The sequence below is a fragment of the Eschrichtius robustus genome, chromosome 13 (assembly GCF_028021215.1).
Source record: "Eschrichtius robustus isolate mEscRob2 chromosome 13, mEscRob2.pri, whole genome shotgun sequence".
In the NCBI taxonomy this organism is placed as follows: Eukaryota; Metazoa; Chordata; class Mammalia; order Artiodactyla; family Eschrichtiidae; genus Eschrichtius; species Eschrichtius robustus.
Genome location: NC_090836.1, coordinates 31,468,823 through 31,489,167, shown reverse-complemented (window position 1 = coordinate 31,489,167; position 20,345 = coordinate 31,468,823). Strand labels below are relative to the sequence as shown.

The window sequence follows — 20,345 nt, the reverse complement described above, 5'->3', positions numbered from 1 at the left end:
TGCTCTCGTCTTGTTCCATATATTGACCTGTTACTTTACCACCGCATACATAAGGTTGGAGATCGTCCCCAAGTCCGTGAGATCGTCCCCAAGTCCGTCTCATCCTCCCCAATCCTTAAGCGGACGAGGGTGGACAGTCCAGAAGCGGGGACTCGGCTCGTCTGTCCTATGGCGTAGTGGGGGGGACCTCCGTGGACTCCGAGGGCGAGGTGAGGATCACCGCTGGATGGGAAGGGGTGGGCTTATGATGCGGGATTTAGGAACTGGCGTGGGTGTGAAGAGGCGGAGACAAAACCCTAACCGCACTCCAAACCGGGCTGGGCTTGCTCTACTAGACGGTTGGGTTCTGGGTTTGCTGCTACCTATCCCGCCAGGCTGCCCGGTGGCTCCGCAGAGCCTGACGCTCAGAGCCGGGAAAGGATCGCGGAGAGTCCTCAGCCGGGGCTGCTGCCGGCAAGGAGGGGGCAGGGAAGCTGAAAGCACGGTGCGCCACTTCCCCGGCAGCTTCAGCTTGTGCAGGCCTGGCCTGCTGCTGCCTCGCGGCTTTGCACTGAGGTCCGCCTCTCCCCTCCCTCCCACTTCCCGCGAGTTGCCTCCGCCTTCTTCCTCTGCCTCCACCCTCAACCCCCAACCCCGACTGTCGGGAGCTGGGCTAGGAGCCCTCAGTCGGCCGGAGCTCTGGATGTGGGCGCCAGACAAGCCCACGGCGCCTACCTCCAAGATGGACAGCCGCTACACGAGCACCGCGGGCCTCGGGGATTTAAACCAGCTGAGCGCGGCCATCCCGGCCACACGAGTGGAGGTGTCCGTGTCCTGCAGGTGAGGACGCAGCCCTTCCCCTCCCTCCTTCTGCCCTCCCATCTACCCGGTCGGTAGCGCTTGGCAAGCGCTCAGGGTACCCCGAGGCTTTGCGCGGGTGTGAAGTTGCACAGTGAGTGGGAAATAGCCCAGTTGTGGGTCTCGAGTCACCGCCGGGTCGAGTGACAGAGCGGAGAGCCGCAACTAGGAGCGAGTGTGGGCTACGGGACTGAGACTTCATTTTCTTTCTGGGAAATGCTGTAAAAGTTGGCTGGGCTGTGACTCAGCGGCGGGAACCCCTGGCCGCCGCCCACTTTACAAGCCCTTTATCACGTCGCACACCCGAGCTGTGGGGTTGGGTGATGACAGGAATCGAATGGGACAGCATTGCCAAAAGCGCTTGTGAGCAATGCGCGCAGTGGCCCAGGACTCCCTCTGGTAGGCGTGTGCAAACCTGCTGTCGGCATGGTTGGCTCCAAACCCCGGAGCTTCCTCCCCACCCACTTCCTGGAGCCATCCAGCTGGCTTCCCGCCCCCCGGGCTCTTTGCCTTTGGCCTTCTAGGTGGAGATTTCGGCTGCAGCCTTACCTAAAATGTGGGAAGTCAAGACTTTTTGCCTGCAAGTGGATACATTTGAGTGTGTGTAACAACCTACACTCTGCTGTACATTTCAAACTCCTTTGCGTGATGTTCTTTGGGTCAGTTTCCTTGTAAATAAAGCAGCATAATTGCTATATTGCAGAAGATTTTGAGAAAGAGATGGACAGACTACACTAAATTTGTAATGGCAACAGAAGGAGAGAGAGAACTTGCAAATTATACTACTGACTGGAGCCCACTCCCTTGTTTGCATACTTTGATCTTTCTCAGTGGAAAGCTCTTCTCACCTGTCCACTTTTCGCTTGTTTTTAATGCCCTCAAATCCTCCCTTTCCTTTTTTTAGCAAAAAAAGGAAAAAATCTTGAAGAAATCTAATAAACATGGGTAATCTTCGATGTAAATAAGCCCCGAGGCATAAACTGCTATCAACCCAGTGGTATTTAATTTTGCATTGTCACAAGACTAAGCTTAAAAGCCAAAGGAATGATTTATTTATTTATTTTTTTTGGTGGAAACTCAAGCATCAACACTCCCCTCCCCCGAGGTATTAGGGGATAGGTGATAGATAGCCTTAGTAGCTATCCCTGAAACTATATCCCATGATTGCTTGCTTCCTTTTAAGTGACCTCAGACCATAATAGTAATTCTGAAAGCGGTTGCTAACATTAAGCTTTTGCCTTATTGTGGTCACTGCTTTAAATGCTGCCTGAGATTTCTGTCAATTGAACAAGTGAAACTGTATGGAAAATTCGTTTTAGACCTTAATTTCTAGGCCTTTTTCTTTTCTCTGAAGCTAGCTTTGCAGGCTAGAGGGAGGTTATTAATGTATGCAGATAATGCATAGCCTAAAGTCCTACAATAACAGAATTTTCTAGAGTTCTTATTCTCTGCTAAACATCCTGCAAGTCTGAATGGCATGTGGCCTGTACATGGAATGAATGCAAATGTAAATTAAATCTGAATTCCCCATAAGCTCTTTAGGGGTGATGGGGAAATTTTACCTTAGCTGGTCTTTCTGCCAATAAGGTCCGTATTTAACTGCTTTTTTTTTTGTTTTTTTCCTCCCTTTGATGCTTGTTTGCTATGGATGTAGTACTGGGAATCCTGAAGTCAATTGGCTTTAAGCCAGTTTCTTTCAGCTTGCTACCTCAGAACCTGGAGATCCCCTTGTTTCAGCCTTTTTAAATACCACTGATTTATGTATTGTTTTTAATTTTTAAATGTTCAAATAGAAAAAAAAAAGTTCTGAAAGAGAACCCAAGTACTTATAGTACTTATACTGTTGATAATTGGATCTTGTAATGATAGATGGTGGTGTCTTTTGGGCTTTGGCATAAGAGACCTGGTTATATATTCTGGCTTTGTGACTTACTCGTGTTGTTGCCTTGGAGCAAGTCTTTAAGCTTTCTAATGTCTAAAATGAAGATAATTATGGTATTTATGTTATATAGGGTGTTACCAGAGTTTAATAAAATGATATCTGAAAAATACTAACGTGATGTATGACACAAAAGAAAGTGTTAAAAAATGTTAGTTATTATTATGATATTGGAAATAGCATATATTGAATAAATGCATTATATATGATTCAGCTATGGAATTCTGTAAATAGTCCTTCTCTTTTGAACTTCAGTAAATTGGTTAAAGGATACAAGGATAGAGGTGACCTTGAGATACCTGTTCCCTCTTTCTCTTTCTTCTTTGATATGTATAAAAAGCGTATTTCCTGGTTGATTTACTTAGCAACAAGGCGCAGCTGTAGACCCCTTAGCCTTACTATGGGCAAGCAGAGCAAGGAATTACCTTGCCTTTTCATATTGAAGACTTCTTATGATTTGCTGACAACCCTTTTGATAACCTCCTTTCACTGTGTCCAATCTAAGACTTTGTAAAAGTTTTATGATGTTTGCATCTTCATTTTGAGGGAGGTGAGAAAATCAGCAATTGAAGCTTGAAGCTAAACACAATTAATGGAAATCATTTTGTCTATTAACTTATGGAAGTGTTTGAGTGTCTTATATGTTTAGCCCTATGCCATGCTCCATGAGAAATGCAAGAGAAGTTCGCTGAAAACGTAAAATCTGGTTGGGAGATAAATATAATATTAGATTATATAACACACGATAACATAGGACTAAATCCAAAGATGAGGTTCATTCACAGGTAGAGAGGAGATCATTGTGGAACAGAATACTTGGAATATGCTGCAAAGAGGAGATGGGGCTCGAGTGGAGACAAGACAGATTGGCATGGTTGGTATGAGAGAAAGGGCAGTATACGTGGTGTTTCCATAGTAGCTACAAAGTTGGTGTGTTAGAGTGACAAGTACAATTTTCTAGCTATATTTATGTAGAGATAAGTTCCTACTCTTTGACCTAACCTTCTACTCATTATTTAGGTCTTCTTGCATTCATTTTTAAAATTATGTTAATTTTTTAACATTTAAGATTTTTAAGTTATTGGGTTACCTAATTAAAGTGTCTATAGCTGAAATGATACAACCTTAGAAACATAAAGTAACATTTATAACATTCCTGTTTTATTCTGAAAACAGATTAACATAGAATAATGTTAAAACCAATGGGAAAAATAATATGCAGTAATTAACTGTTTTCCCTGGGACCTTGGTTTGTTGCACTATTTCTCACACACTGTTTTGATGATTTTTGTCATTTTCTCTGATTGAGAAATTAGCTTATCAAGTATAAAAGCAGGGAGGGCAGTCTATATTTCTAGATTTTGTAGGTTAGGTATCACATGTAAATCCTTTCAAAGCAATAATCTTGTAATGGTGATAAAACTAATTTTAAAATCTAGTGTGGAAGGAAGAATACAAAGTGGAAAAGTAATTCCTACTTTGTACTAGGAATTCTAAAAAGCACTTCCTGACCTGGCCATAACTGTCTTGCCTAATCTCCCACCACTCCTTGCATGAACTCTGTGACTGAACATAGTCTAACAAATACGTGCTTACTATATGCGAAAACTGGGGCCAGGTAAATGTGGCTACAGAACACTAATAAGAGGTACAGTCCCAAAGCATGTGCTGTTGTCTTATTGGGCCAAACTCTCTTTGCCTATGTGGCTGTGCACATGCTGTTCTCTGCCCTGAACGTCCCTTCCTCTCTTCCCCTTCTTTTCTTGATTAGCTTGTTCTCCTTCTTCAAGGCTCAGATCAAACATCATTTTCTCTCATGACCCCTCTTCCAAGCTGGATTTTGCTGTATTCTCAAAGCAGCTGGTATGTACCAATATTATAGTTATAATTCTTGGTCTCTGTAGTCTCCTTGAGGACAAGTTTTGTCTCTTTCGTATCTACACATTCTGAACCTGGCATAGAATAAATAGTCAGTAAATGCTGGTTGCTGTAATCCTCTGAATGAATCATCTGTCATGGGGAGAGGGGTTTGCCTGTTAAAATACAAACCCCTAGGCCCCACACCAGATCTACTGAATGAAAATCTCTGGGACTAAGGTCCAGGAGTCTGTACTTATAACAAGTTTTCCATGTGCTGCTTATATACATTAAATTAAAAGAAAAATATTGATGGAATGAACAAATCTATGAATAAATCAACTCTGAACCTAGTATGTGAGTGGTAGTCAGAAATTTCTCTTTGCTTTGGATAGGGCCATTGGTGATTCATTCTCAACTTGCTGACAAGATGTTGTTAGGCTCTCCTGGCACTGCTGACTTCTCAGACACCTCATATTACACAAGGCTTATGAATTGTCTTTTGGACATTTTGTACCAGGCTTTTTTTTACCATTTCCCTATACACTAAACATTTTAATTTACTTGTTTGATGAGCTAGTGACTCTGACTGTAGTTACTTGGTTTGGATTAACAGTACCTGCCTCAGTAAGGTGCTAGGAGTATACGTTTCAATGGCATGCTGGAACTGGCTTAAATGGGATTGAAATAGGAATTCGTGTGCCAGTGGTTAAATACAGAGATTTTTAAAAATTTAACTTATGTAAGTCTATAATTAAATTATATTAAAGACAAAGTTAAGACATACTCAAAAATTATTTCTAATTATTTTAGTAACTACATTTTATTATTATCTAGATTCTTTACTATCATCTATGCTCTGTTTCTTAAATCTGTGGGTTGAAAATATTATGCAGTTATGTGCTACTGCCCATCTTATCTCAATCCATGTTCAGTGACATCACATTTGGTAGCTTGAAATTGACTGTGGTGGGAATATTTATATCATGGAAAGTGGCAAACACTACAAATCAGGGTTTGATATATTGTTTAGTTGTTGTCTATGCTTAAGACATTCTGTGGGAATCAATTGGCTCTATAGAATTTACAATAAAAGTATTATTTGTATATATTTTATTATTTGTAATTGCTCAGCTACACATACTTTATATCAGTTAAATTTATAATAAATTATGTACATACAACACACACATACATTCAGCTTTTTGGGGGGAAATCTGTTGTTAACATACTTGCACATCACTGTTTATAGGCCTTTTGTAAAAGATAAAGCATGTACAAAGGAAAATTACTGCTGCTGTCAGGTTGTCACTATTAGAAATGGTAGTGTCAAGTTCTGCTAGGTCTCTGGTTTTACTTTTTTACTATAATAAGTGGGGTTATGTGATCTTTTATAATCCATGAAAGGTTTTGGCAGCCTGCAAGTGTATTGTGAATGAAACAAGAAGATGGATGAAATTTTGTATACTTTTTCTTCTCTTCTTTTCATGTAGTCCTTTCCACATCTTTATTCTTCTTTTACTTTGAAGATTTTTTTCGTTTTTCCATCCACTAGTGGGATGTACTTTGCAAATTTATGTGTTACCGTTCCAACTCATTTAGTGATTAATTGAGCACTGGGGAAAGCAAATTCAATTCCAAGAGACAGAATCTGATTGGTCCAGTGGGAAGTGATCCAGTTTGAAACAGATACTGATGATGTTCTGAATATCTATGGTGAAAGAGAATCCAAGTGTTCAAACACAATTGGTGGCTCCACTCCAATCCACATTGGTTATCTCTTAGACACACTTTACCCTTCTTTTGTCAGACAAAATGTTGGACATTAGCCTGTAAATAGGTTTTCAAGTGATACTGATGAATTATAAAGTTACTATAAGCTAGGGAAATTAGAATACCTGTTATCCTGTTAATGAGGCATGTGACAGGCATGGCCACAACAGCCTATAATCTGGCTCTGCAGTTCCTGAGGTCCTGTGGTTCAGAATTGTATTCACCCAATAGTGCTTTTTTGGGTTTGTCTTAACCCCAGAGTTTCAGAGAAATTTGTCCTAGGGGCATTTTTGGACAGTGCTTTTGAAGTCTCAATGTGGGAGTTGCCCAGGTATGTCTTAGCAGAGAAAAGCTTTACTCATGTTGTTGTTCTATCAATAGTTTGGTATGCACTGCATTTTTTTTAGCATTTGGGGTGTTTAAAACAGCCTTGTAATGTGGAGAATGTGAGTCTAGAAGCAATTCACAAAGCAGGGCCCCATAGGAGAGGATGCTAAAGCTGTGCTCTTTTAGGTATGCTGTTTGTGGCATAATAGTCAGAAGCCTGAATTCCCTATTTGAGTTTACTCAAGGCAGAGAAGAAAAACAATCCATCTCAAAGGGGTTTTATTCATTTGTTAGCCTGTTTTATAATAATAACACTTGCTTATTTGAGCCAGTTTGCTTAGCCTTGAGGAGCATGAGTGTGGAAGTAGACCAGCTCTAACACTTGCTAGCTATGAAACCTTGGAAAGTTACTTAATCTCTCTGTTCCTCAATTTCTTCATTTGTAGAGTGGGGATAACAATAGCCCCTACCTCTTATTTTGTTTTGAGGGTTACATAAGCTAGTACATTTACATGAGTTAAAACACTGCTTGTCACATTAATTAAGCACTCAGTAATTACAAATAGATATAAGCAAAAAATAAAAATCACCCACAATTTCATCAAACTATATGCATTTAGTTCATTTCTTTCTGTTGGGAGACGGAGATATTGAATCATATCCTCCGAACTGAGAAAGAACTTTGAGACTGAAAAATGAAGCAGACAACTCCATAAAGTGCAATTATAAAGTCTATTGTGGGTAACTTACATACAGGTAGGAAAGATCAGGCGAACAGAAGATCCAGAGGCATTCACAGCTGTGCTTTGTACTGCCAAAACGGGTACGGGGGATTTAAAGGTACCAAAGTTAAAAACAGAATCTGACTACCAAGTGAGAAGCACATCCACACATACTGGAACCAGGGGCACCCACCCCACTTCTGGGTCTCATGACCATTAACCATCTACCTCAGCAAAAGGCCTTCCTCCAACTTTCATTTTAGATGAAGGCAAGGGTAAAAGTTGATAGGGAACTCATCTGGCTTGGGCGCATTCCTTTGTGAGCTAGGCTAAAGCTTAGTCACGTGGAAAGGACTGCGGGCCTACGATAGAGCTGACAAGATGGAGCCAGTATGGTTCAGCTCCATGCTCCACCCCTGACATCTATATGGCCCGCACGATCTTATCCACCATTCTTCCGAGAATACCCTAGAGCCAGATATCGGGAGTTTACATGCTGTCCCCACCCATTGTCCCCGTGATGTAAGGTTGAAAGACAGAATACCCCTGGCATTACTTCAGAGCTAGACATTGGCAGCAATCTGCATACCCAGAAGTCAGAGTGGTTGTGGATGTCAGCATAGGTGGTAGCCCAGGACAAGAATGCATTAGTGGAGGTAGGTGGCACTAATCTGAGAAGGAAAAGGCTAAGGATGATAAGTGTTTTAAAGGTACCAAGAAAGACAAATCTTCATTCAGAAACAACACTGTAGCAGTTTGGTCTCCATGTGCCAGGATCACCCTGGGATTTGACACTTTTCCCATAGGACAATACCAGACATTTTGTGCCTTTACATCGGAACTGGGCAGGGAGATATTATATGTGGGGGCTTCAGTAGGGGCTCATAAAAGAAGCCCTACTTCAGTCCCCCATTTGATTTCTATGGGGGAGATCACCTTGGTTATGGCTGGGCCTTCACTTAGATAGAAAGATTGAGGAAATACTATGCCAGGGCCTAGCCCTTACCCCCAAGGTATAAGGATGCCAAGCCACCTGGGAGGGGTATACCATTTGTCTCCAATCTAAGATAGTCTCCCCAGGTAGGAGGTTCTGTGGCATTCTTAGGATAAGACCCACATCCCATCAGATGGGTCTCAGTCCTCCTTCTAACACTTGTACCTTTAAGGCCCTAGTTGGCAGAGCAGGCACAGTCAGTCTCTCATAAGCAGACATGTGACCTGCTGTGGGTTCAGTGTTTAACAGCCAGATGGCTTCTAATAGTGGTGGAGAACATCCTCTTAAAGACCCGTCTGGAGAAAGCTTCTTCAATGTCTCTTTCAGTAACCTGTTCATTCTTTCTACCAGCCCTGTGGCTGTTGGGTTATATGGCAGATGGAAGGTCCATAAAATCTCCTGGGCTTCAGCCCATTCTTTTACATCACGTCCAGTGATATGGGTCCCTTGGTTGCTGTCTGTGTGAATGGGGACCCAGTACATATTTTCCAACTTGGTCAAGCCCCTAATAGTGGCTGTTCGATTTGCCCTCTTACTGGGAAAGGCTTGTATCAGTCAGGTACCTGTGTCCACACAGGTCAGTGTATACTTGTGTCCTTCTGATAAGGGCAGGGGGCTGATATAGTCCACTTACCACCTGGTCACTGGGCTAGTGCTCGTCCGATGTGACCAGGAGTATGTCTCAGGGGTCATCGCCACAGGCTACAGTGGGGGCAGTCCCTATCAACTGCCTGCCAGTCAGTGTATTTGATGGAGAGGTATAACATCTTGGCTATCTCCCAGGTGGTTGGGGCCTCAGTGTCTATCCCGGTTTTCAGTGAAGCCACTTTGCCATGTCCGAGGGAGTCTGTAACTCTTCCAGGAGGACAGCTCCCTCCTTGGCTAGGGTGTCTGCTTTGTGGTTCCCAGGCAGTGTAGTTGGAGAATGTGCAGAGACATGCCTTACCTTGATGGCAGCACTGGGTTGTGTGCACACATCCAGATGTCCCTCTGTAGGTCAGCTCTCCACAGGTGCCGTCCCAAGATAGTCCAGCTTTCCTGATGACATTGTGGCATCCACATGGTCAGTCCTTTTCACACAGCCCACTTGTCTGTGGCTGTATAGAGTGGCGTAGATTGATGAGTGATCTCAAGCTATACTGCCCCCAGTTCAGCCCACTGACTGCTGTGCTTTGTGCCTTCTTCAAACCAAATGACACTGAAATCCAGGCGAACTGCTGAAGTGGGCCAAGTGGGGGTATTGCCTTGACTGCTGCCATTGGTGAACCATGTCTCAGGAGGAGTGGTCCCGATTCTCTCTTTGACTTGGCTGAGAGGGAGAGCGATGGGTGGTATCTGAGGGGCCATGTCTAGATCCACATAAGACACTGGCCCAAGGAGAGCATGTAATTTCTCGGACAACAGGCTTGAATTGTACACATTACCTTGTTGAAGGTATGGGTGCCACTTTTGCAGTGTGCTTACTTGGGCACAGGCACTTTTTGGTTTAAGGAACATGTTCTTAACCCATTCACTTACTGGGAGGGAAGTTTGAACAGACACTGGTAAGTCCATGGTGAGGCCTTCTATTTTTGCTGCAGGGCCAGGTAGACTACAAGGAGCTGTTTTTCAGTAAGACTGTACCTCACTTGCGGTCCCTTCTACAACTGAGACTAAAATCCTAGTGGGATGCATTTCCTTTCCTGCCTTTGCCACAGGCCCTAGCCAGAACCTTTCAGGTGTGAGTCAACATCTAATTCACAGGCAGCATCCCACATAAGTACTCCCAGAGCCTAAACCGGTTTTACTACAATTTCAGCCTTTTCAAAAGCTTCCTGAAGGTGGGTGTCCTAGTCCCATTTTTGTCCTTTCTAACCAGAGAGTACTATAGGGGCCGTATTATTTGTGCTGAATGCGGTATGAAAGGATATCAATAATCTAGTGACCCCAGGAAAGATTGTAATTCCTTGATTGACTGGCATGGCCAAGGCTTGGATTTCATCGATAACCGAGGCCGGAGTAACTTTTGTCTTACCTGATCAGACAACACCCCAAAACTTTACTGACTGCCCAGGTCCCTGGATCTTGTCAGTGTTTATTACTTCCTATCCTCAGTTCTGTAAATGTGTCTGTAAAGAGGCAGCAGTTCGGGGCAGGAGTGACAAGGCATCAGAGGTCAACATAATGTCATCAATCTAATGAAATAATTCTAACTCAGGGTAGGGCTTTCACCAGATTTCTAGGTCCTGAGCGACCAAACTATGACAAATGGCAGGACTGTAAATAACCTTGAGGCAAGACCTGAAAGGTCCATTGCCTCCCATCCCAGTTGAAGGCAAATTGATCTTGAGAGCTAGCACACAAAAGAATGTTGTAAAAGGGGTTACAGAGGTCAGGCACACAATAGAAAGTTTTCAGTGCAGAGGAAAGATGTTCTAAAATAGTAGCAATATTGGAGACCTCCACATGGTTGGGAGGAACCACCTTATTTAATTCTCTTTAGTCAACAGTCCCGTTAGGCCATTTTACTGGCTGCAATGGGTTATTTTAGGGGCTATGCATGGATCTAACGACTCCCACATTTTCTAGTTCTTTAACTGTAGTAGTAATTTCTTCATAGCCCCCAGGCAGCCTATACTCTTTGACATTAACCATCTGGCAGGGTAAATGGACAAGGGTTCACTTTACATGACCCACCAACATGGGTTTCACCACTCTGATGTGAAGGCAGAACTCTCCAGTAGTGGTGGTCAAATCTAGGTCTTGTGAAACATCAACACCTAGTATATATTCTGGTATGTGGTCAATGTATATGAGGAACAGGCAGGGGGCAAACAGCCAATTTGGAGATAAAAGCTGGTTTGTCTTACTCGAATAGTTTGGCCCCCGTATCTGTCTATAGCCCGTATTCTCCCCCAAATTTAAAAGGGTTGTCATGCAGTAAGGTATACTCAGCTGTGGTATCTACCAGTGCTAAGACTGTTCGTGCAGGTCCAATAAATCATCAATTCCACTTGGGGCTTCCAGTCACCTCCCACAACACAAAGTAGAGGGCAACGTTTTCCCAACCCCTAGTTCTCTGCCTGTAGGGGATCCACCCTGGCGTTCTACTTCTAGCGGTGGGACACTGGGACCCATTGCCACATGTTTATGGTCAGTAGGCAGAGGAATGAACTGTCTTGTTAGGGCTTTCCACAAAGATAACAGGACTTAATTAGGTTGCTTATCAATGTCTTCCTTTGGAGTCCTTGCTACTCCTATATACTGCCAAAGTTGTTTGCATGTCAACTGGGTTGGTCCTTTCTCTGTTTTTTCTCCATCCTTTCTTTGTTTCACCTTTATTTCTTTATTTTTTGTTTGCCTTTCTGTTTCCTTGGTGGTGGACTCTTTCTGTTTCACTGAGAGCTGCTATAATTGCAACTACCAGAGCTATTGCTTTACTGACCGTAGGTGCCAGAACCGATATTAAGGTGCCATACCAAGCTCCAGGAACAAGACTGTAAGAAGCAATCCTTCATACCTGCGGTAAATATTTCTTCACGGGTTGCCTGAGTCTTTGTTTGAATGAGTGGATGAGTCCTTGGCTCATCTTTCTCTTCAGCAATTATATCTTCCTACTCAGAGGAATCATTACACCTTGGATCCTACCATTTGGGATTCCAGTCTTCCCGTGAGATGATGGTATTCACTTTGTTGGTGAATACAGGTGCCGCCTTTGCATTTTAGCCACTTTAGTCATTTTAGCTTGACCTCCAAGTGTTCTTGTTGTTGTTAACTTTTTGGCTAGTAGATCCTAACTAGATGAACAAGCCACTTGTAGATCTTATTCTAATGCCGGGGCCTCTTTAGATTTTTCTAGTTCCTACCTGAGTTGGAGCTCATTTTCTGTATCAGTCTCAGGGCCCAATGCAGAGGCCATAGCATACCTATTTCCGTCCTTAGTTTCTTTTTCCCTATTGTTTCGGTTAGAATGTCCAGCAACCCTTTTGGTGTTTTCGGGGTGTCCCCAAACTCACGTGCCTGCCTGAAGCATTCCAAACTTGGCTAGATCTCCCCACGTGGAGAAAGCCGGCCATCCTGGGATTTCCACCACTGACAATGGGCTTTCCCCTAACATAGTTCCTTTACCCATGCCTGTTTCATTTTCTGTCTTCTGGCTGGCTTGCCAATTGTTGGGAGGCAGAGGTATTGAATAATATCCTCCAAAATGAGAAGGAACTTTGAGGCCAAAAAACAAAGTAGGCAACTCCATAAAGTGCAGTGTATGGAAGGGAAGGGAGTAGGCCTGGGAGCTTAAGAAGGAGCTGACAAAATGGAGCCAGTGTGGTTCAGCCACATACTCTCATGTATAACATCACATTTATACTCTCTCTGTCCCTCTGTGTGTGTTCTTGTGTGTGTGTGTAAGTTCACACACATTGTATAATGTACTATATATTCTATACAATTTATCTTCTGCACTTTTCTAGTAATATTATATCATGAAGATGTCATTAGTTTTTGCAAATATAACCTTCCATGTCTCTGCTGTAGTCCATTATTTGGGTATACTATATTTATTTAACTTATCTCTTATTTTCCAAAATTTATTTCAATAAGTTACTGTTCATCTGCTTCATGTGAGCATTCTTATTTGCAAACAATTGAGTACACCTGTGATTCTTTTTTTCCTGGGAATAGTTTTCTAGAGCTGAAGTTATTGATAAGCTATCTTCTCAAGGAGATTTTAATAGCTTGTTTTGGTTATTTCCCCCTATTCCTCTTTAAATAAGCAGAGTCAAGTATAAACTTCTGGCTGCACCTTTCTAAATACTTTCATTCCCATGAGTAAGTTGCATTTAAAGATTAATGAGAATTTGGGGCAGCAGAGTATACCAGCAAGAAAACGGAATTGAGTCAGATGTCTTTAAATCCCATTTTTATCCCTTTTTGTAATGTTATTTTTGGTAACTTATTTCAACTTTTGGAATCTCATTTCCTAATCAGTAAAATGGAAATGACTTAAAAACCAAATTTATAGGATTATTGGGGAAGTAAATGAAGTAAAGGCTATAAAATACCCAGCACCATGCCTGTTACAAAAAAGGAGTTAATAACTGTTAGTCTTATCTCAGTTTATTATCAGTATATTGCCGTGTGGCACAGAAGCAATATAGAAGAGAAGGGTGTTTGTATTCCAATACTTTGGGATAATTACAATCAATTTAGGAAGTCATAGAAACATGAAATGCAAAGTTGCAGTTACAAAGGGGAATGTTAAAGACCATACATTGTAGTCCAGGCAAATACCTGGAGGAGATATAGAATAAAGTAATGATCGTAAGAGTGTAGATTTGGAAATGCATACTCATGTTCTACAGATTTTACCCCACAGCTCCTCCACTGGAACACACATAATCAGACATGTGGACCTAATAGGATTTGACAAATAGGAGGTAGTGTTTAACAACAAAGTTTCAGAATTAAAGCACATTCTAGCACATTCTTGCATCTGACCAGTAAGATCAATGGGCTGATGTTTATTTAGACAGGTCTTTTGTGTCAGACATGTGATAAAACAGATATCCAAGTAGATGACAACACAGGCTGAAAATGGGTAAGCACTTATTGCCAGTGATAAAAGAGGTATATTTAAAAGCTGCCTTGCCTCAATGGCTAATGTTCACTGCCTGACATACAATACCTTAATACTTTCAAACTTGTGACAACTGTTAACGTTAATACATCTTCAGCCAGGGTCATTAACTATCAGGCATTCTTTTTCAAGTTGTGAGACATTTTGTCAAGTTTATTCTGTAAAGAATAATACTCCAAACATTCTGAGGGAATTATCAGATAATTTCCTGAAACTCTGAAGATACAAAATACCATTGAATAGTCCCTGGGTAATATTTCTATTTATTAGACAGTAAAGCTATTCAAATATAAGCTGTACTAATGAGTCCAAGAAACATGAAAGCTTTGGACATTTACATCAGTGTCCAAATCTAAATCTATGTGAGACAATGTGTAGAGCACTTAACATATGCTAATTTGTTCAATGCTTACAACAGTTATGTAAAACAGGTAATATTATGTCCTATTTTACAAGTGAAGAGATTGAAGTTCAGAGAGCGTTCAAGTAATTTGGCCTAAGTTGCACATCTGGGGTGGTGGGGGTGGGGCAGCAAGGTATGTATGGAGATCCTGCTCTATACATATTTAATTCTTAAGCATATGCTTCTGACCACTAGCCATATTCCGTCACTATTCCGTAAGTTCTTGTTTTTTTTTAGAGTTTTATACTATTTTTAAAAAATTGAAGTACAGTTGATTTACAATGTTTTGTTACTTTCAGGTATACAGCAAAGTGATTCAGTTATACATATATATATCTATTCTTTTTCAGATTATTTTCTGTGATAGGTTATTATAAGAAATTAGGTATAGTTCCCTGTGCTGTACACTAGGTCCTGTTGTTTATCTGTTTTATATATAGTAGTGTGTATGTGTTAATCCCAAACTCCTAATTTATCTCCCCCCTTCCCCTTTGGTACCCATAAGTTTGCTTTCTATGTCTGAGACTCTATTTCTGTTTTTTAAGTAAGTTCATTTGTATCATATTTTTTATATTCCACATATAAGTGATATCATATAATATTTGTCTTTGAGTTACTTCACTTAGTATGATAGTCTGTTGATCCATCCATGTTGCTGCAAATGGCAATATTTCATACATTCTTATGGCTGAGTAATATTCCACTGTGTGTATATATATATATATATATATATATATATATATATATATATATATACCACATCTTCTTTATCCATTCAGTTGTTGAGAGGCATTTAAATTGCTTCCATATCTAGGCTATTGTATCAATAGATAGTGCTGCTATGAACATTTGGGTGCATGTATCTTTTTGAATTAGAGTTTTCGTCTTTTCCTGATATATGCTCAGGAGTGGGAGTGCTGGATCATATGGTAACTCTATTTTTAGTTTTTTGAGGAACTTTCATATTCTACTCCATACTGGCTGTACCAATTTACATTCCCAGCAACAGTGCAGAAGAGTTCCCTTTTCTCTGCACCCTCTCCAGGATTTATTATTTGTAGACTTTTTGATGGCCATTCTGACCAGTGTGAGGTGATACCTCATTGTGGTTTTGATTTGCATTTCTCTAATAATTAGCGATGTTGAGCATCTTTTCATGTAGCTGTTGGCCATCTGTATGTCTACTTTGGAGAAATGTCTATTAAGGGTTTCTGCCCCTTTCTTGATTGTTCCTTTTTAAAAAAAAAAATATTGAGCTGTATGAACTGTTTGTATATTTTAGAAATTACGCCCTTGTCCGTAGCATTGTTTGCAAATATTTTCTCCCATTCCATGTGTTCTTTTCATTTTGTTTATGTTTTCCTTTGCTGTGCAAAAGCTTTTAAATTTAATTAGGTTCGATTTATTCATTTTGCTTTGTTTCCATTACTGTAGGAGATGGTTTTTAAAAAAATATTGCTACCATTTATGTCAAAAAGTGTTCTGCCTGTTTTCCTCTTGGAGTTTTATAGTATCCAGTCTTACATTTAGATCTTTAATCCATTTTGAGTTTATTTTTGTATATGGTGTTAGAAAATGTGCTAATTTATTTCTTTTACATGTAGGTGTTGAATTTTCCCAGCACCACTTATTGAAGAGACTGTCTTCTCTCCATTGTACATTCTTGCCTCCTTTGTCACTGATTAATTGACCATAGGTTTGTGGGTTTATTTCTGAGCTCTCTATCCTGTTCCATTGATCTATATTTCCGTTTTTGTGTCAGTACCATACTGTTTTGATTACTACAGCTTTGTAGTAGAGTCTGAAGTCAGGGAGCCTGATTCCTCCAGCTCCGTTTTGTTTTCTCAAGATTGTTTTGACTACTCAGAGTCCTTTCTGTTTCCATACAAATCTTAAATTGTTTTGTTCTAATTCTGTGAAAAATGCCATTGATATTTTGATAGGGACTGCATTGAGTTTGTAGATTGCCTTGGGTAGTATGGTCATTTTAACAATATTGATGCTTCCAATCCAAGAACATGGTTTATCTATCCATTTGTTTTCTTATATTCAGTTTCTTTCATCAGCATCTTATAGTTTTTGGAGTACAGGTCATTTGCCTCCTTAGATAGGTTTTTCCTAGGTATTTTATTTTTTTGATGCAATGGTAAATGGGATTGTTTCCTTAATTTCTCTTTCTGATATTTTGTTGTTAGTATATAGAAATGCAACAGATTTCTATATATTAATTTTGTATCCTGCAACTTTACTGAATTTGTTGATGAACTCTATTAGTTTTCTGGTGGCATCTTTAGTATTTTCTACGTATAGTATCAGGTCATCTGCAAACAGTGACAGTTTTACTTCTTCCTTTCCAATTTGGATTCATTTTATTTGTTTTTCTTGTCTGATTGCTGTGGCTATGACTTCCACAGCTATGTTGAGTAAATGAGGTGAATAAAAGTTTTCTTGTCTTGTTCCTGATCTTAGAGGGAATGCTTTCAGCTTTTCACCATTGAGTATGATGTTAACTGTGGGTTTTTCATATATGGACTTTATTATGTTGACATGTGTTGTTTCTATTCCCACATTCTGGAGAGTTTTTTATCATAAATTGATATTCAATTTTATTAAAACCTTTTTCTGTGTCTGTTGAGATGATCATATGGTTTTTATTCTTCAGTTTGTTAATGGGGTGTATCACATTGATTGATTTGTGGGTATTGTAAAATCCTTGCATCTCTGGAATAAATCCCATTGATAATGGTGTATAATCCTTTTAATGTATTGTTGGAGTTGGTTTGCTAACATTTTGCTGAGGATTTTTGCATCGATGTTCATCAGTGATATTAGTCTGTAAATTTCTTCTTTTGTGATATCTTTGTCTGGATTTTGCATCAGTGTGATGGTGGCCTTATTGAGTGAGTTCTCAAGTATTCCTTTCTCTGCATTTTTTGGGAATTGTTTGAGAAAGATAGGTCGTAAGTCTTTTCTAAATGTTTGGTAGAATTCATCTGTGAAGTCATCTGGTCCTGGACTACTGTTTGTTGGGAGTATTTTAATTACTGATTCAATTTCAGTACTGGTAATTGGTCTGCTCATATTTTCTATTTCTTCCTGCTTCAGTCTTGGGAGATTGTACATTTCTAAGAATTTGTCCATATCTTCTAGGTTGTCCATTTTATTGTTATAGTTGCTAATAGTAGTCTCTTATGATTTTTTGTATTTCTGTGGTGTTGGTTGTAACTTCTCCTTTTTCATTTCTGATTTTAAAGATTTGGACACTCTCCCTTTTTTTTTCTTGATGAGTCTGGCTGAAAGTTTATTGATTTTGTTTATCTTTTCAGAAAACCAGCTTTTAGTTTCATTGATCTTCTCTATTTTTTAAAAATCTCTACTTGATTTATTTCTGCTCTGAGGTTTATGATCTCTTTCCTTCTACTATGTTTTTTTTTTTTTTTTCTCTAGTTGCTTTAGGTGTAAGGTTAGGTTGTTTATTTGAGATTTTTCTTGCTTCCTGAGGTAAGATTGTATTGCTGTAAACTTTCCTCTTAGAATTGCTTTTGCTACGTCCCATGTGTTTTGTATTGTCGTGTTTTTGTTGTCATTTGTCTCTAGGTATTTTTTGATTTCATCTTTGATTTACTTAGCGATCCATTCGTTGTTTAGTAGCATAATGTTTATCGTCCAAGTGTTTGTGTTTTTTTGCATTTTTTTTCTTGCACCTGATTTCTAGTCTCATACTATAATGGTCGGAAAATATGCTTCACATGATTTCAATTTAAATTTAGCATGGCTTGTTTTGTGGCCTAGCATATGATCTATGCTGGAGAATGTTCCATGTGCACTTGAAAAGAATGTATATTTTGCTGCTTTCAGAGGTAATAGTCTATAAATATCAATTAAGTCCATTTGGTCTAATATGTCATTTAAGGCCTGTTTCCTTATTGATTTTTCTGTCTGGATGATTTGTCCATTGATGTAAGTGGGCTGTTAAAGTCCCCTACTGTTACTGTGTTACTGTCAATTTCTCCTTTTATGTCTGTTAACATTTTCCTTATATATTGAAGTGTTCCTATGTTGGGTGCATATATATTTACAATTGTTATATCTTCTTCTTGGATTGAATCCTTGATCATTATATAGTGTCCTTCTTTGTCTCTTGTAACAATCTTCATTTTATTTTGTCTGATACAAGTATTGCTACTCTGGCTTTCTTTTAATTTCAATTTGTATGGAATATCTTTTGCCATCTCCTCACTTTTAGTCTGTATGTGTTTCTAGATCTGAAGTGAGTTTCTTGGAGGCAGCAAATATATGGGTCTTGCTTTTGTGTCAGTTCAGCCAGTCTATGTCATTTGGTTGGAGCATTTAGTCCATTTACATTTAAGGCAATTATCGATATGTATGTTCTTATTGCCATTTTGTTAATTGTTTTGGATTTGTCTTTGTTGGTCATTTTTCTTTTGTTTTCTTGTCTTGTGATTTGATGACTATATTCAGTGTTATGTTTAGACTCCTTTTTCTTTTTTGTGTGTATGTTTATTATACATATTTGATTTGACATTACCATGAGGTTTTCATATAGCAGTCTATATATAAAAGAGACTGTTTTAAGTTGCTGATCTCTTAATTTCAAATGCATTTTATTTATTTATTTTTGCATATACGTATTTTATTTATTTATTTATTTTATACAGCAGGTTTTTATTAGCTACCTCATTTGTACATATTAGTGTATATATATCAATCCCAATCTCCCAATTCATCTCATTCCCCCCACCACTTACCCCCTTGGTGTCCATACGTTTATTCTCTACATCTGTGTCTCTACTTCTGCCTTGCAAACTGGTTCATCTGTACCATTTTTCTATATTCCACATATATGTGTTAATATATGATATTTGTTTTTCTCTTTCTGACTTACTTCACTCTGTATGACAGTCTCTAGGTCCATCCATATCTCTACAGAAGACACAATTTCGTTCCTTTTTATGGCTGAGTAATATTCCATTGTATATGTGTACCACATTTTTTAAAAAATATTTTATTGGAGTATAATTGCTTTACAATGGTGTGTTAGTTTCTGCTTTATAACAAAGTGAATCAGTTACACATATACATATGTTTCCATATCTCTTCACTCTTGCATCTCCCTCCCTCCCAGCCTCCCTATCCCACCCCTCTAGGTGGTCACAAAGCACAGAGCTGATCTCCCTGTGCTATGCGGTTGCTTCCCACTAGCTATCTAGTTTACGTTTGGTAGTGTATATATGTCCATGCCATTCTCTCACTTTGTCAAAGCTTACCCTTCCCCCTGCCCATATCCTCAAGTCCATTCTCTAGTAGGTCTGTGTCTTTATTCCCGTCTTGCCACTAGGTTCTTCATGACTTTTTTTTTCCCCTTAGATTCCATATATATGTGTTAGCATGCTGTATTTGTTTTTCTCTTTCTGACTTACATCACTCTGTATGGCAGACTCTAACTCCATCCACTCACTACAAATAACTCAATTTCGTTTCTTTTTATGGCTGAGTAATATTCCATTGTATAAATGTGCCATATCTTCTTTATCCATTCATCCGATGATGGACATTTAGGTTGCTTCCATGTCCTGGCTATTGTAAATAGAGCTGAAATAAACATTTTGGTACATGGCTCTTTTTGAATTATGGTTTTCTCAGGGTATATGACCAGTAGTGGGATTGCAGGGTCGTATGGTAGTTCTATTTTTAGTTTTTTAAGGAACTTCCATACTGTTCTCCATAGCGGCTGTATCAATTTACATTCCCACCAACAGTGCAAGAGCGTGCCCTTTTCTACACACCCTCTCCAGCATTTATTGTTTCTAGATTTTTTGATGATGGCCATTCTGACCGGTGTGAGATGATATCTCATT

The 20,345-nt window shown here is 39.7% G+C and overlaps 1 protein-coding gene across 4 annotated transcripts in view; it reads left to right on the top strand.

Annotated features, from left to right (window-relative positions):
• Positions 1-226: 226 nt before the first annotated feature.
• Positions 227-20,345, top strand: part of CPNE8 (copine 8) — a 294,890-nt gene continuing 274,771 nt past the window's right edge. For 3 of the 4 annotated variants that reach the window (XM_068561317.1, XM_068561314.1, XM_068561318.1), the window contains exon 1: positions 614-819. In XM_068561317.1, coding sequence (XP_068417418.1) covers positions 683-819 — 137 coding nt within the window. In that variant the 5' untranslated portion in view covers positions 614-682. Of the gene's footprint in view, positions 820-20,345 lie in introns of all 4 variants that reach the window. The other variant, XM_068561315.1, reaches the window with a different exon arrangement.